We start from the raw sequence: 15,159 nt of genomic DNA, 5'->3' as shown, positions 1-15,159 counted from the left end.
TCTGCCACATAAAGCTTTCATGCACTGAAAGAATGGCATGTGCCTTTTTTAGCTAAGAAATGGAGCTTCTCAGAAGTAGAACTTTAAAGGTATACAGCAGTGGTTGAGAATGCTGATCCTTACATTTGCTACTCAGTGAGTTTGACAAGGTCATACCGTATGGTATGCATTGTTTCACATTCACAATGGGAAGTACAATTGCAATATGTGGATATAGAGCACCAAATGAGCCTGCTTGTCTTGTATACTGAGGGCTTCTCTACACTTACTGGGGGTTCGATGTGCAGCGATTGATGCATCGGCAGTCGATTTAATGGGTCCCGCTAAATCAACCGCCAATTGCTCACCCATCGACACCTGTACTCCATCTGAACGAGAAGTGCAAGGGGAGTCGATGGGAGAGCATCTCCTGTCAACATCGCATAGTGTGAACCGCGCAGTAAGTAGATCTAAGTACGCCAACTTCAGCTACGTTATTCATGTAGCTGAAGTTGCGTAACTTAGATCAATCTCCCCTCTAGTGTAGACAAGGTGTCAAGGTTCCTTCCCCACTCTGAACTCTAGGGTACAGATGTGGGGACCTGCATGAAAGACCCCCTAAGCTTATTCTTAACAGCTTAGGTTAAATGCTGCCACCACCAAAGTGTTACACGACAAACAGGGGAAGTGCCCACTTGGAAACGTTTCCCCCCCAGAATATCCCCCCCAAGCACTACACCCCCTTTCCTAAGGAAGGCTAGATAAAAATCCTCACCAATCTGCATAGGTGAACACAGTCCCAAACCCTTGGATCTTAGGAACAATGAGAAAGCAATCAGGTTCTTAAAAGAAGAATTTTAACTGAAGAAAAAGTAAAAGAATCACCTCTGTAAAATCAGGATGGTAAATACCTTACAGGGTAATCAGATTCAAAACACAGAGAATCCCTCTAGGCTAAACCTTAAGTTACAAAAAGACACAAAAACAGGAATATTCAGCACAACTTATTTTATCAGCCATTTAAACAAAACAGAATCTAACGCATATCTAACTAGATTGCTTACTAACTCTTTACAGGACTTCTGACCTGCATTCCTGCTCTGGTCCTGGCAAAAGCATCACACAAACAGAGTGAAGGGTCCCTTCCAGCTTTGAAAGTATCTTGTCTCCTCATTGGTCATGTGCCAGCGAGGTTATCTTAGCTTCTTAACCCTTTACAGGTGAAAGGGTTTTTCCTCTGGCCAGGAGGGATTTAAAGGTGGTTACCCTTCCCTTTATATTTATGACACAAGGCCTTAGTTTAGGTAGGCTGAGATTGATTTAACTAGGTTCCTTTAGACCACAAAACACAAGAAGGAACTGAATGAGCAGGCCAGTTGTTCTATTAACTTTACAACATGAAACTTTTTGCACTGATCAGTTTTTCCTAAAGGCCTCCCAATGGACAAGAACATTACTTTAGTTTAAAATGATGTAATCAGTAGGACCCACAGTGCTGGGAGGAGGAGCCTGTGAGCCCTTTGCCTGGAGAATGTCATTACTGGGAGTTTTTGCAGGAGGCAGGAGGGGGAGGAAAATGACAGATCTAGAAGATGGCAGGTGTGCAAGGTAAATTGATATCCTCATTGATTTTGCAGTGTGCTTATTTTCTTTAATGAGAATTCTTGTTTAATTAAAACTAAAAATTAGCTGTGGCTTTATAACAGAGTGTGAGGGTTACTTGTACAGAATGAAAAGAAAACAAACACATTTGCTTTCTGTGTCCCACTGCACATGTGCAGCATGCTTGTTACCTAGGAGAGGAAGGACTGCTCCTCAGCTGTAGAAATTGAAAGGAGAGAGGAAATTTCTATAATTGGTCCCTAACTGGCTGGGGAAAGAGGTGTTTCACACAAAGAAAGTGTCTTAAATATGTGCTGTCTTATTAGGAGGTGTTTTTGCTTCTACATAAACTGAGAAGAGGAGAAAAACAAGCACAAATTCCGGACCCTTGATTAAAATTAATTAATCTTGGAGACATCACAAATAAAGGACAACAATATATATGTATATTCAAAATATCTATATCTATGTATTCTCAGCATACTGTGAAATACTGGCTTCTGAGGACTTATGTTGAAAAGGTAGACCTGCATTTAAATGCTGATCTCAACTTTCCACTAGGGACCACTAAAAGGTCTTTCAGTAGAAAAGGCCCGGATCAGCAAAACATGAAATCATTATAGCTGCAGACTTTCTAGACCTGCTTTGTATTAGATACTTGAAAAAGACATTTGTTTAAGGATGTGAAGGTTTTAATCCTATCTGTAATGCTTAATCATCTGCTGTGAAGAAAAAAAAAACAGTGTTCTCACTGTAAGGTCACTAAACAAGGACCACATAGTACAGTTTTCCATCCTCCTCAAGCCGACATTCAGCAGTTCACCTGCTAACTGTTAGGATTAAAGGAGATCCTGACAAGCTGGCATAAAGTACATAGAGTAACAGTTATGTATAAATGTATGATTGGAATGTAGACGTTATGAGCCTGATTCGCCTATCACTGAAAATGGTGCAAATCAGGAGTGATTCCACTGAAGTCAATGGCATTGCACTGGTTTAAATCTGTGTTCAGTGTGATCGAAAATCAGACTTTATCTATCTTTGGCTACATCTACACTACGAGCAAGGAGTGTGATTCCTAGCTCGTGTGCACATACACTAGCTTGATGACTGCTTGCATGAATATAAATAGCCGTGTAGCCATGGTAGAAGGGCAGTGGGAGTGGTGGCATGGCTTAGCTGTGCCAAGTATGTATACATGGGGTTCAGGCAGGTTTGTAGTTGGCAGGGCTGAGCCGTGCTTGTGCAACCACTGCCCATGCTACTGTGGCTACACTACCATATATACTTGTGCTAGGTCTCATTGAGCAAGGATAAGGGTGTGTGAATGTAGCTTTTGTTGGAGAAGGTTTCTAGGATATCCCAATTTTTTGCTCCTTTACTTCTTTTCACAATCTCAACCCAAGTGTCAGGACAGTGCTTTGTCTAATTACAGAGTGTTGTGTCTCTCTCTCAAGCCTGCCAATGCCTTTCTGAATGTCACCCAGAATTTGGTTGCAGGAAAGTGATATTCACCACATCCCTCCTCCGAGGGACTGAGCAAGGCTAAGACCTACGTACATATCCGCACATGGTAGCACAATATAGATGAGGCAATATTCTCCCCTAAATCTCTTTACTGGCAAAAATAAAGTACCTCAGTTTTAGTTTAGATAATTTCAGTAGTTTTTCTGTTTATTTCCACAGAGAGCAGTCACTATCAGCACAAAATAGAGGTTCTGTAGGGAAGACAGGGGGCAAAAATGGTGCTGTTTACCCCAGAGTTGTATTTACATCCTGTGTCACTACTGTTGTTATATTGTTACCTGCACTAACCGGTTTGCTGTGTAGATATACCTTAAGTGTGCGATATGTCATAGGAAGCTAAAAGGGTCATGGAAAAGATCACATACAAAGCAGAAGTAGGAAGACAACAGGTTGAAAAGGTCAGAGCTTAAGTTCAGTAGCTCAGTTCATATGTGCATGCACTAAAAATATCAACCCAACAGCTGATTTTTCAAGCTTCTCAGTGATGGATGCCATGTATCTGAGACTAGAATTTGGCACCAGTGGTATAGGAACCATTCCCACTAAGAGATTTGTGTGTAACTCAGTGCTGAGTGCAATAAAGTAAATGCGTTGCTTCTCTTGAAATAATGGGAGATCGTCATCTAGCCAGCTTTGAAATTCTCCCTCCACAATAACTTACACAATAACAAACCTTGACTGCTGCTAAATATATCAGTTACAGTAGGTATGTCCATGCATCTGCTGACCTCTGAACAATCCAGGCAGAAAATGCTTTGCTGCTTGGTGAACCAACCCTATGTAGGTAAACCATACCTGCTGAGCTGCTGAATATTATGGGTATATCCAGGTGTTGCTGCTTATGAACATTAGGTGGAATGTGAAACAAATGAAACAATGGGCACACCCTAGGTCCACTGGAACATCAGTAACAAAGGGGCTTAACTTGCCCGTTTGTTCTTTCTCTTTAATTTTAGTTGACAGTGATCTATATATAAAAATAAAACAGACTGTTCACCATAATCCTGGCAGAACTTTCCCTTTATAAAAGTGTCACAGAACATTTTTGTTATAATTATGAAAAACATAAATGGCTCAGCCTCAAAAGCTGAGTAACATGTGGTACATACAAATCTAACACAATAGAATCTATTTGCAACTTGACTTCACAGCAGATCACTAGCATGTTAGCCAACACCTATTTAAGTAGTATGATAAGTGATAATTTGCCTTTTTTTTTCCTTTTGGACTGTGTGACTTTCACTTGTGTATGTGCTTGCCCCCCATCCCCCGCCCCTGTTTTAAGCAGAAAAAAGCCTCTTGTCATAGTCAGTGTGTTCTGCGCCTCAGTAGATGATGTAAAACAAAACAGCCATAACACGTGATGTGACAAAGTCTGTCTGAGCAGATTCTCATGTTTCCCAATGAGGGGGTAAAAGACAATGCATAGTACAAAGAGTCTTGAAGTGGGATTAGAAATTCAATGTGACTGAATGTGAGTAAAATGTCTAAGCAAATGCCTCACAGAAAATTGGCAAAAGGAAACTGCACATGGCTCAGACTAGTGCTTCTATGGTAATCTGTAATTTAAAGGACCAGAATCGTTATTTTTGTAAACATGAAACAGTTTAGAAGAGGGTTGAAATACATTTGTGTATACCTGCTTCTGTTATAAAAACCATCAGTTTAACACTGAATCAACCCAGATCCTGGTGGACAGGTGTCCAGAGTGCAAAACTCACTTGGCACTAATAAGTACGCTTATAGGCAGTCTCAAAAGAATGACTCAATGCATATTAAGACTAAATTATCTTCTCATGCCACAAAATAGTTGCTTCAGGTCAAAGATAGTGTAATTATTGCTGCATCTGCCTATGTTGTGCCTGTTTCAAGGATAGCAGTTTTGGGGGACTTCAACCTTGCACCTTTCACAAGCAATGAAAGAATAAGTATGGAAGTTGAGTTGAATCTGCTGGGAAAAAGGGGGCCAGATCCTCAGATAGTATAAATTGTCATAGCTCCATTGTCTTCATTGAGCTACAACAATTTACACAAGTTGAGGATCTGGTCCAAAGGGGGTGTTTGTGTGTGTGTGTGTGTGTGTGATAATATATATTTGCATTTAAAATGACCTTGCACAGGAAACCCTAGTCCCAAATAGAATGAGATGTTGCAGGTAATCAAGTAAGTAGACTTATAAATGAGAAAGAAGCTTGCTGGCTAAACATGCCACAATCAGATGGTTAACTCAGTAGCTGACGATCATGTTCACATTGAAATGGCATGGTTCGACATCAGAGGGTTGAGAATAACATGCTATTGTGGTTGAAATAAATAAAGAGGACTACAGTGGTATAGCAGATGCCACTGAGTGGTAGCAACTGGTAAATGATGTTTTTTCATGGTGCACACTGGCCAATTTGTTTTCCCAATCCTGCCAGCTCCTTCATGGTGATGGACTCTTCCACTATGTGGAACCCCACTGACATAAGAACGGGTTCATGCAGATACAGGGATTCATCTGCAAAAAGAAGTGTCATTTCTTGAGAAAAAAAAACACCAAAAGAAATGAACCAACCTCCAAACAATTTGTTATATGCATAAATGTGAATTCTTCTTATAATTTCAAATGAGCCATATGCAAACAGAATTGGAAAAGTTTTATCTTTGTTAAATGACTTTATATAGATCAAAAACAAAAACTCAATACTCGCTCCATAGTCCTTGGAAAGTTGTATTTCCTTCCTGTGGTACAATTTTATTGTTTGGACATCAAGCAAGAATAATAATTCATGAGGGGATCATCCAGCAATAACTTTATTAAATAGTCATTCTTATCTTGCCTATGAGATCCATATTTTCTTCTCAGCATATCAAGGAATATTTGGTTGTTTATAAAGAACACATTAAATAGGCAGGAGAGAAAGAGGTTATATAGCTATTACAGAAATAAACAAAGTATAAGCAAAAAGTGGGAGACAAAACCAGAAAAAACCTTCACAAGATTCAAATCCAGATTGAGCATGAGTTTCACACAGTATTTCCAAGGAAATTGGTGGTAGAGTGGGGAATTGAGTCCACATCTACCAAGTGTGAGCCCAGGGCCTACACCATGAGGCCATACTTCCTCTTTAATTAAGGTATCCATTTGAGAAATGATGCATTTTAAGGTGGCTAAGAGGGTAGAACAATATTCTGCTCTAATAAATGTAGGCACATGTGTGAGGGACTTGCATTGAGGTCTTTGTTTGCGTGATCCCTGTGGTACATTATAATGGGAGACAAGGCTGAAGAAACCATTGGAAGGAGGAAATCTTGTGTTAGATAGTTAAGGGTCCATACATTTTGTCTGTTATCTGTTGGGGTGATAGGGTGTGTGTCAGAAAACCAGATCTGCACTTCATGCTGATAAACATAAGGCTGTTGGTGAATACAGTATCAGCTATCCATTGTTTCATGCAGAATGAAGCTCTTTAACTGTCTAGAAATGTGGAGCATTCTTTCCCAAAATGTTTGGTGGTGTTGCTGTCATGACACTTCTTCCATCCTTGACATTTCAGGTCTAGAAGTGAGAGTGTGGGAGAGGTATTGAATCCATAGGTCAATACAAAGCACTACCATTAAAACTTTGGGCAAGTCTAGACAACATAAAATAGTCAATGATCACTAACATGAGCAAGGGTTGACAAGTATTTTGTCTTGCCATCAGCCCACAGTATTCTGTTTTACTATTCTACAGTCTGATGCACATACATGTGCAAATGTATTGGAAGGAATATAGCCAGTATTGTATTACTGCCACAAAACAGTATGGTCACGAATAGCCTAATAAATGTTCAAATATTTGAAGCCCAATAAAAAGTTCAAAATGTTTTATAAAATGTAAAAGTAAGAATCATTGAGTATTTACTAAACAGAGTCCTGTGTTTCCTTCTAGAGACAAACAGGATGACAAATAAGTTACTAACCTGTCTCTTCTGAACGTTGCTTGGTCCTTACCAGGAAACCTGTGCAGTAGAATATGTAGACTTCTAACGAAGAAAGAGATTTTAGGCTTTCTTTTAAAAGATGATTCTCCTATGTACCCCCGTAAAGTATGAACACTGACCAGCAAGGCAGTGTGAGTAACCTATATGTTGGGTTAGGTCAGGGAGCAGAGGAAATACTCTACAGGGTGTGGGCAGTAACTGAGTCTGGACACAGCAAGACACAGAGAGAGGTGACAAGTAGCATTTTTAGAATCTCACAAAGAGAACAATATTTTAGACTCTGTTATTAAAGGGAAATTATCCTGACTGTACATCTGTCTTGCTGCGTCTGAACTCTTACTCCCTGCACCCTGTAGTTTGTCGTCTGCTCTTACTTTTCTTTGCCAGCCTCTGTGACTACTTCTTAACCCCAGTTCGGAATGAAGTCTTCAAAGATCCCCAAATTGATCTTCTTCCTTCATTTCATCCAGAAAAATCTTAAGTCGCTACCTCTCTTTTTTAATTTGTATCACAATTTAATTATTATGCTTAATGTGGTTGTTTAAATTATTTGTGGCAATAACACTTCACACCTATGTAGTGCTTTACATTTTCCAAGTGCTGTACAAACTGACTAATGTTTGTGTAGTTTACTGAGTTGCTATGATAAAGGTAGTGTGGGGAGTACAACACTGCTGATGTTTTTATTTTAATTATCAAATGGTGCAATGAATAGTTTATTTTAAAGTCTCAGGAAACGGCTGACACTGTCTCAATGTCAGCTTGATTGAGATTGAATTTGAACCACTTCTTTGTTTCCTTTTCCAAAATATTGGGCAAAATGAGACCAGATCTGAGAACAAAGACAAGTCAACATTATCGCTGGTCAAATTAACCTTTAGAATATATAATCTTGTTTAGTAAATATGAAATAATTTATATTAAAGGTATTCAAATATTTATTTGCATTACAATAGCCCCTGAAGACTACAGCTATGATCAGAACCCAAATGAGTGAGGCAATCTGCAAACACTTAGATAGGTAAGAAATTCTTACTATTTATATAGATAGATATATCTAGATAGATGCAAAGGGGAGGAAAAAGAATGCATTATCATCCACTGCATTTTACAGATGGGGAAACCGAGGCAAAGAGAGATTAAGTGAATTGCCCAAGGTCACAGAGGAACCCTGTAGTAGATTTGGAAATAGAACCTACTTCTTCCAAGTCCCAGTCTAAGATTTTAACCATAAGGCCATCCTCCCTCTCCAAGGAAAATCTCAAGGCAGCAGCAAGGGAATGGAGTTATTGTCCCTGCATTATTCTGCTCTGATCCTTCAAGAACACTTAATATAAATATGAGGAATAAAATTCTGGCTCAAATGAAATACATAGGAGCTTTGCTATTGACTTGCACCCAAGATTTTGGTATTCTGTTATTGACCTCTAAATTGGCCAGTACTAACAGTTTATCATACTTATGCATATTTTCTGTTGTGCTGCAGAATGTGCAACCTTTTGGCAAATTGTATTTGATGTAATACTAAAGTATTATGTTGCCTTCTTTTGTATTGCTTAGTAATTGCAGCTCCAAAATTATCGGTCAGGCTGGATTAATGTCTGCATAGTATACTAGAAATTTTTATTTTATCACTAACATGACAGAAAAGTCCATCAGGTCTATGTCAAAGTCATTCAGAACGTTACTGATGAGATACTTGGTACTATACATATATGTGATTAATTTGCATTGGACAGTATTAGAGTCTGCTCTTATTAGGGATGACAGTTTATTTCTAGCTATTAAAGTACTTTAAGTGTTTTGTCTTTATTAAAATTCTTAAGCTTTTACCATCCTAATTGATGACTAGTCAAATCGTTTATCATCCCCATAATGCATATAAACCCATGAAAGGATGAACCATAGTTTGCGATTTCTTTTTCAAATAATTTAAAATGGGGAATGAAGGAGGACAATAAATAACTGTATATGCAACTTCTGCAAGTGGCTTGTATCAGAGAATAGAGTTAAATGATCCCTGAATTTTGTGTCTTGCAGAATGCAGTCACGGCACACATGTATTGCCGAATCAATGGTGAAATCTTAGCCCCCTTGATATCAACAACAAAATGTGCACTGGGGTAAGGATTTCATCCCCTGGTATCCATAAGAAAATTTTTGTAGCGCTATCAGAGTAGAGGGGCATGAATCATTTACCCATTTACCCTTCGAGTTAAAATGAGCTTTGTATCCATGACTGTTTTGTTCTTAGCGGTGTCATCATTATATTTGCAAAGTGATGCTACGTTTCCCCAATCTGTGTGGCCTGTGTTGTTCTCCTACTCTCCAAACACTCTTCATTATGAACATGCTGTAAAATTTCAGGTATCGTTTAGTTTCTTTCATTTGGCTGATTAACCCTGCCTGTGTGTTTTAGTTAATCATATCCTAGACTGGATTCAGCATGGTATTTATAGACTTGGGTGTCTCTATTAAAGATTGGGCAGTAGATAGGTTTCTCTTATTTTTAGGGAAAGCTGTTGCTTGTATGCCAAGGACTATGGTCATTATTCAGAACTAACATGTTCGATGCTTGTTTTTCAGTATTCATTTTGGTTGTAGCTGAAGGCATTGGGCCAAATTCAGACACATTATAAGCAGGTATAGCTGCACTGAAGTCAATGGAATTAAATCCTGTAAATCTGAAGCTGAATTTGGCCCATTGCCCGTATACATTAACTTTCAGAGGATCTAATCCCAGAGCAGTGGACATACAGAAAGCTTTAGCCTGTCAGACTTTTTCAATTACTTTAGAATAAAATGTATGGCATATTTCTCTATTATAGTAATTATTGTTCTCAAGGGATAATCAAGACACGGCGCTTTCCTTTCAGACAATGCTTGTTGCCTCAGGAGGGAAATAGTAAGCATGCAGAATATTCTTAGACAGCCTTTGTCATTCACAATAGGTTTTCCTAGATGTACAGTAGCTGAATGCCAGGGAATTACTTGATTCATTGTGAGGACACTTTGTTATGTATCTAACAGCCCCAAACTGGTCCGAAGATTGGAGTAGTTTATTAAACTTCCAGCTAGGTTTGTGTTGATGGTCCATTGTAATGGAAAGCAGAGTGGCATAATATTTCACACAATGATATGATGGGGGCATTTTTAAGCAGAGCGGATTGAAAGTACATTTTAAGAGGGAGGCTATTCCAAAGTCCAAAATGTCTACAAATCTGGGGCAGTTTAGAGAGATGGACAAGGAGACCCCATGGAAAATAAAATAATGTATTCCCCTCCAGAAATTGTTTAAATATATGAGCATCTGATTTTCATAGGTGTTGTGTACCCCCACCTCCCATTGACTATGATCAAGTATGAGAGCTGCTTGAAAAAAATATAGGTATTTTCTATAGAGAAAGTATATTTTTTGTACACTATGGGTTAGATCCTCAGCTGAAGTGAACCAGCATAGCTCCATTGAGATCAGTGGAGCTATGCTGATTTACACCAGTTAGCTCCCAAATTAGAGAGCAGGAGGGGGTAGAGGCCAATAATAGCCCTTCTCCTGTTGTGTAGCATCCACAGCCCACAAACAGAATGAGCAATCCTCTCACTCTCTCAGCTTGCGGCTACTACTGCTGTGTGACCTAGCGTCTGGAATCACTAATGGAAATGGAAGTGGGCTGTCATTTCTTGTCACAGACAACTGCTGTTCAGAAAGGAGAACAAAGGTTTTAAAGTAAAGGTAAAAATACTTTCCCTTTACAATTGCCATTTATTTAAATATCAATAACACCGTAAGGATATTTTATTCATTTCCTGTCTTTTGAAAAGCTAAACTTCTACAAAATTGAGGGGAAAATGCCTGAAAGTTCCATGTGAATGATCTCACTGCAGCAAAACACGGAGAATGGTATTATCTGTAGTTTACCTCTGCATCCCCTTCTATTTCAAACCAGAAAATGAACCTCTCTGTGATTTACAATGAAGTTACTTTACACCAAAGCGGTATTATCCAAATTTGGCACATTTGTTTTTTGTCTGTTTTTTTTAAGTATGTAATTCTGTAAAACTGTAAATAAACAAATAGAATTAATGCATTTATTACGACTGCCTGTGCTGGATATACTATGAGTAATGCTGTTAGCCATTCCACTCTCTCAACCAATATAGGGGCCAGGTGTGTAATGGATTATGCAGCCCAGCTCTGAGGGCTCAGACTCCTGTACATAACATTACATTGATAGAGGGGCTAGATTTTCAAAGTGAAAGGTGGGAGACCTGTTGGGGTCAGAATGTAGAGTGGTTTTGGTGGTCGTCAGGGAGGTAGGCACAGGAGATGTTTGGTGACTGGGGAGGGGAAGAGAAAAAGGTTGCCTATTCCCTCCTGAGCTGAGTAAGAACATATTCCTCTTGCCACCTTGCAGGTTTGTCTCTGTGTGCAGGGTAGAGCTAGTCAGAGGATGCATTCAGAGGAGAGAGAGTGGGCTCTCCTGGAGGTCTCCTAGGGCCTGCAAGTGTTTATATCAAGCAAGACAAAATGCGGGGGCAGGCCCTGTAAACAGGGACATTCAAGTTTTTCAGGAACATACCATCTCCCTAGGCATCAAATTCTGTAGGAATTCTGTGAAGGGAGAGCTATAGGGATTATACCCTGTATATCCTGCCCTCCACCACAAGTTTGCGTTTACTGGACTGTGCTGTCGTGCTCTATCAGGGCAGAGAGAGGAATGAGCTGTGCATGTGGAAACCTAAAAATACAATGCTTTATTTAATGATACTTTGTGAAACTGATGGTGTCAGAGCCTCTTGGCATGCTGATAAAAGTGCAAAGTGATTTGTTCAATCTATGTACGCTTGAGGTATTCCTCCAAGTGAGCCCACTTCACCAGCTAAGCAGGCACCCAGCCAGGTGAATTTCCAGGCTTCCATTGCTTGATTATAAAGAGTTACCAGTTTCCTGCCACCTAACCCCAAGATGACAAATACATCATTTATAAAAGTGGCGGGAGACCTGGCTTTGGGTGTAATGAGTTTCCACACCTTTAACCATGTTACTTAGTGACATATTTTCCTCCTGAGGGCGGAAATGGTGAAGGGTAGAAATGTGGTCTGGCTAGAACATGATTGGTGGCCAACCACAGAAATGGAATTATTGTGACTATTTTATTCTTGAAGTCCTAGTCACTGTGGCCTGAATTTCAGAAGTGCTGAGCACTAGCAACCCCTATCAACTTCACTGAGAAGCTCAGCCCCTTTGAAAATAGCTGCCTTAGAGTTAGGTGCCTACATGTGGAGATAGGTGCCTAATAGTAAACATCTTTGTTGGAAAGGTTTGGTTTTGGAACAAATGAAGTCCACAACTATGTAGTTTGGGAAAGAAATATACTAGCTCCTAAAAGAAGCCTGGATGTTTCAGGGTCATTTTCTGAAACAAAAAATAAAATGTGAAGAGTCTTCTTACCTGAAACCTGCTAGATGGCTTTAGTGCCAGATAGTCATAATTTGTGACTGATGAGGACAGTTTTGCAGTTAATGAAAAACATAATAGCTTTTTTTCTAAGACCTCATATCCACAGTTAAAGTTGGTGCTGTAAAATAGATACCAGTGCTACAGCGCAACCTGAACCTATTAAACTCATTACCTCTCAATTGGATTGTGTAACCAGATGAACATCTCATGCTCTTTAAAGAACAAAATTGCCAATTGTCTAAAATGTTTTTTTTTAAATTGCATATGCTTGCAAAACGTGGGTAGTTCTTACTGATCTTTACATATTTTCATGTCATTCCCATTTCAAATGATTACATCTCTAAAATAACTCTATTTCTTTTCATTTGAAGAAAGAGGAGTGAGGCTGAGATTTCAGAGTTACATTGTTAAGTGTTTTGTAACCTCTTGTTACACTCCAATGTGGGGGATTTGCTCTGATTGCCTCATCCTACATCTCTCCGTTTCTAAACTACTCAGCCTTGTTAATAGTCATGAGAGTCTATAAAGTTGCTCACAGACAAGGACTGAAAAGTAGTCAGAACAAGAAATGAATTACTTTAATGGAGCAAATTTAATGCACATACAATATGACAAACAATGTCAGAAGAAAAATCTGCACATCATATTTGAGACTATTGTGCTACGTTTTAGCTGGCTTGACAGAAGCCACTTTTGATTTACATAGAATCAAAGATGGGTAAAAAACTAAATGTACATAAAGTGTCATGAGCTGCTAGACTGTGCTCAAGGGGTTATTCTGGGGAGCATGCTAGTAACTTCCTTTCCCTTTCTCTGGTAATAGCAGGATCATGGTGAGATAGGCTGCCGGCGGCCTTCTCTCTCCCATAGTGACAACTCTATCTTGAATGCCTTCCCCCATATACATCTCATAAGAGAAACTGCTTTTTCCAGGAAACATCCATTCCCTGTATATGCTCATCTACCATAAGATACTCCCCTTCACCATGCATGCTTCCCTTCTGAGCCATATGCCCCATGTGCTTTCATTCTCTGAAACATCCACCCGATATAGAATATCCTTTGACAGTTCACATAGAGACCCATTTTTGCATGGGTCTAACTATTCAAGTTGGCCCTCTAAGGGAGGGATTTTGCTTTCATGCACGTTCATCTTCCCCAGGCAACAGAATATGGCCCTTTTTGCCAAATTTTGTCAAGCCCCCAAAAAAACAACAAAGAAAGAAGGAAAAGCATAATATTGCCAGCCCCAAGCAATCTAAAATCACAAGTTGAGCTCCCAAAATCATGAGATTAACTTAAAAACATGAGATTTTGTGTTGGCCTTCTGGATTTTTGAGAATTTGGGGTCCACTTGGGTAATGTTTCAAGCTTTTCTCTGCAGTTATGAGGGCTAGAAACTTCATTTACTTATTTTAAGGAAAGCTGAGATTCACGTGTATTTCTATAACTCCAGGGGTTGGGGCTACAAGGAATATTGCAAGCCTCATGATAAAATGTTGAGCTTAGGGAACACAAGAAGTGGAGGCTTTTTTTACAATCCTTCCTTCCTTCACCAGTGCCCAAGAAGATAGGTGAGGATCCCAGTTTAATCCTCCCCCCTCACACCACAAAATAGGTACAAGTGGGCAGCCTCTGGTGGCCTGATCATTGCTTTCCCTTGAGTAAGGAGATATAATTGGGAAGGGAAGAACTACTCCATTCCTTTCCTTCATCTAAAGGAATTTCCAGACTGGAGTTAAGGCGTGCATTTTTGACTGTGAGAGTAATTAACCATTGGAACAATTTATCAAGAGTCATGATGGATTATCCATCACTTGCAGGTTTTTAAATCAAGATTGGATATTTTTTGTATAATTATATGCTTTAGGGATTATTTTGGAGAAGTTCTGTCACCTCTGCTATACAGGAGGTCAGACTAGATGATCACAATGGTCCCTTCTGGCCTTAGAATCTATGAATCATGAATGAAAAACCTCTATCCAGCAAAAGAGAAGCAATAGGCAATTTGTCATAACCAAATATCTGTTTTTGGAGCAGGGAGCTGACATTGGTGGAGGAAGTATTGTTCAGTCTGATCAGTCTCCTGAATGAAGGAGAAATTGAGGTCTACTCAAATTAGAGGTCTGTTCACTTTGAGGTCTACTCAAATTAGAGGTATGTTCACTTTGTTTAGAATTGAGCCCAATAATGTCAAAAATAAATAAAGTATTATCCAATAAAGATAATGTTAGAGAAAAAGGACACACACTGTTTGTTTAATTCAAATTGTTTGATTTTGGGTAGATGGACTAATTTCTCTGAGGGACTGCAAGCACATTCCTGGAGAAAGGAATCCTTATTGTTACATTGTGTATCTATAACCAAAGCGGAGAGGATCACAGTAACTCTGCCTCTGCCATTGCAGAGTAAAATCAAAAAATGTTTAAAGGTAAAAGGCTCTGAAATCTACATAGATGGTGAGGAGTATGAAAGACACGTTACATAACAGGACAGGAATATGCAGATGTCTGTATTTGTGCAGCCCTCTAGTGTTTTAGAGATTAAATACCCATGAATGGTGATGAAGTGAGCTGTAGCTCATGAAAGCTTACACTCAAATAAATTGGTTAGTCTCTAAGG

General features: G+C 39.2%; 1 protein-coding gene across 12 annotated transcripts in view; it reads left to right on the top strand.

Moving 5' to 3' along the window:
* The window catches only part of PCDH9 (protocadherin 9), an 892,742-nt gene that overhangs the window by 83,222 nt on the left and 794,361 nt on the right, over positions 1 to 15,159 (top strand). For 3 of the 12 annotated variants that reach the window (XM_073346304.2, XM_073346311.2, XM_073346319.2), the window contains exon 3: positions 9,117 to 9,199. The exons of the other annotated variants lie outside the window; for them this stretch is intronic. In XM_073346304.2, coding sequence (XP_073202405.1) covers positions 9,117 to 9,199 — 83 coding nt within the window. The remainder of the gene's footprint in view (positions 1 to 9,116; positions 9,200 to 15,159) is intronic. 12 annotated transcript variants of the gene reach the window in all.

This window comes from Lepidochelys kempii, chromosome 1 (assembly GCF_965140285.1).
Source record: "Lepidochelys kempii isolate rLepKem1 chromosome 1, rLepKem1.hap1, whole genome shotgun sequence".
Taxonomy (NCBI): Eukaryota; Metazoa; Chordata; order Testudines; family Cheloniidae; genus Lepidochelys; species Lepidochelys kempii.
This window is presented reverse-complemented; position numbering and strand designations above follow the sequence as displayed.